Raw genomic sequence first — 1,023 nt, forward strand, 5'->3', positions numbered from 1 at the left:
GCAGATTCGGGAGAGCTGTGTCAGGTAGATGAAGTGGGGAGCAGCTGTCCCGGTGCCGAGCCTCAGGTGTGGGTCTCTGCTCATTCCCTTGGTCGTGTCTAACGTAGCAGCTTGAAGTCCAGTGTCAGAGACAACGGACTGAATCTCAGGCAGGAAGCACCTTTGGTTGCAGCGGTGGTGACGGGCTCGAACAGGTATAAAGTTGGAAGACTTCCTGTGAATCGTGGTTCATCAGTGGACACCTGAAAGTGCCAGCACCTTGGTTTCTTTGTAGGGTGTTTTGGTAAAGAGGTCCTGTAGATTGTCTCAGCTGTACCTTCTGTGGGTTTTCCCAGCTCTTGTATATCACTTTTTAGAACCTGTTGGTTTCTTCTTACAGACATGGATAAAGGCATCAGCATTGAGAACCCATACGCCCATGTGACTATCCCTCGTGCGCAGCTCAAAAGTAGCTTTATCCGGAACTATCTCGGGGAAGACTTTACAGGAATTGTCATTGCAAACCCTGCTGTGGTGCCCACCTATCCTATGCATGCTCCGCAGGACAGTTACACCAATCTATACCAGCCTTCTGGTATGGGAAGAGGTGCACCAATCAGAACCCAGGAGTCGTGGAGACGCCCTTACAACCCCTATGCCAGCCAGAAGCTTCCAAACAGAAATCACCCAACAGAGATGTACACTATTGATTTGGACAAGCGCCACAAAGATCTGCTGGAGTCCGAGCCGGATCCCTGCTGCTGTGCCTGTTGTTGCAAAGTTTGTCCCTGCTGTTGTAAATGCTGTTGCGTCGTCTCCTAATACGAAGCTCTTGCACCGGGTGGGTTTCACTTACTGCTGAAATTGTTCAGAAGGACTTTTACAATAAGTTACTATTGAATATCTCTTTATATAAAAGCCTCGTGAGTTATGTTGCTAAAACATTGCCAACAAATGACTTTTTCAACTCAAGAAGAGTCAGTGAGAAATGTGAAGGGCACATCAAGGGGTCCTCTCCCAACCAAAGTGTTGAAGGATGTTACT

At 48.1% G+C, this 1,023-nt stretch overlaps 1 protein-coding gene across 1 annotated transcript; it reads left to right on the forward strand.

Moving 5' to 3' along the window:
- Positions 1-381: 381 nt before the first annotated feature.
- On the forward strand, positions 382-801 carry LOC146855392 (cysteine-rich tail protein 1-like). The gene has a single exon (XM_085650600.1). The coding sequence runs from the start codon at positions 382-384 to the stop codon at positions 799-801; it is 420 nt and encodes a 139-aa protein (XP_085506726.1).
- Positions 802-1,023: the final 222 nt, after the last annotated feature.

Source organism: Triturus cristatus, chromosome 4_1, assembly GCF_964204655.1.
Source record: "Triturus cristatus chromosome 4_1, aTriCri1.1, whole genome shotgun sequence".
Classification (NCBI taxonomy): Eukaryota; Metazoa; Chordata; class Amphibia; order Caudata; family Salamandridae; genus Triturus; species Triturus cristatus.

What these genes read in the sequence shown, in the direction of transcription:
- LOC146855392 (XM_085650600.1), top strand. Translation starts at nt 382, where the DNA reads ATGGATAAAGGCATCAGCATTGAGAACCCATACGCCCATGTGACTATC.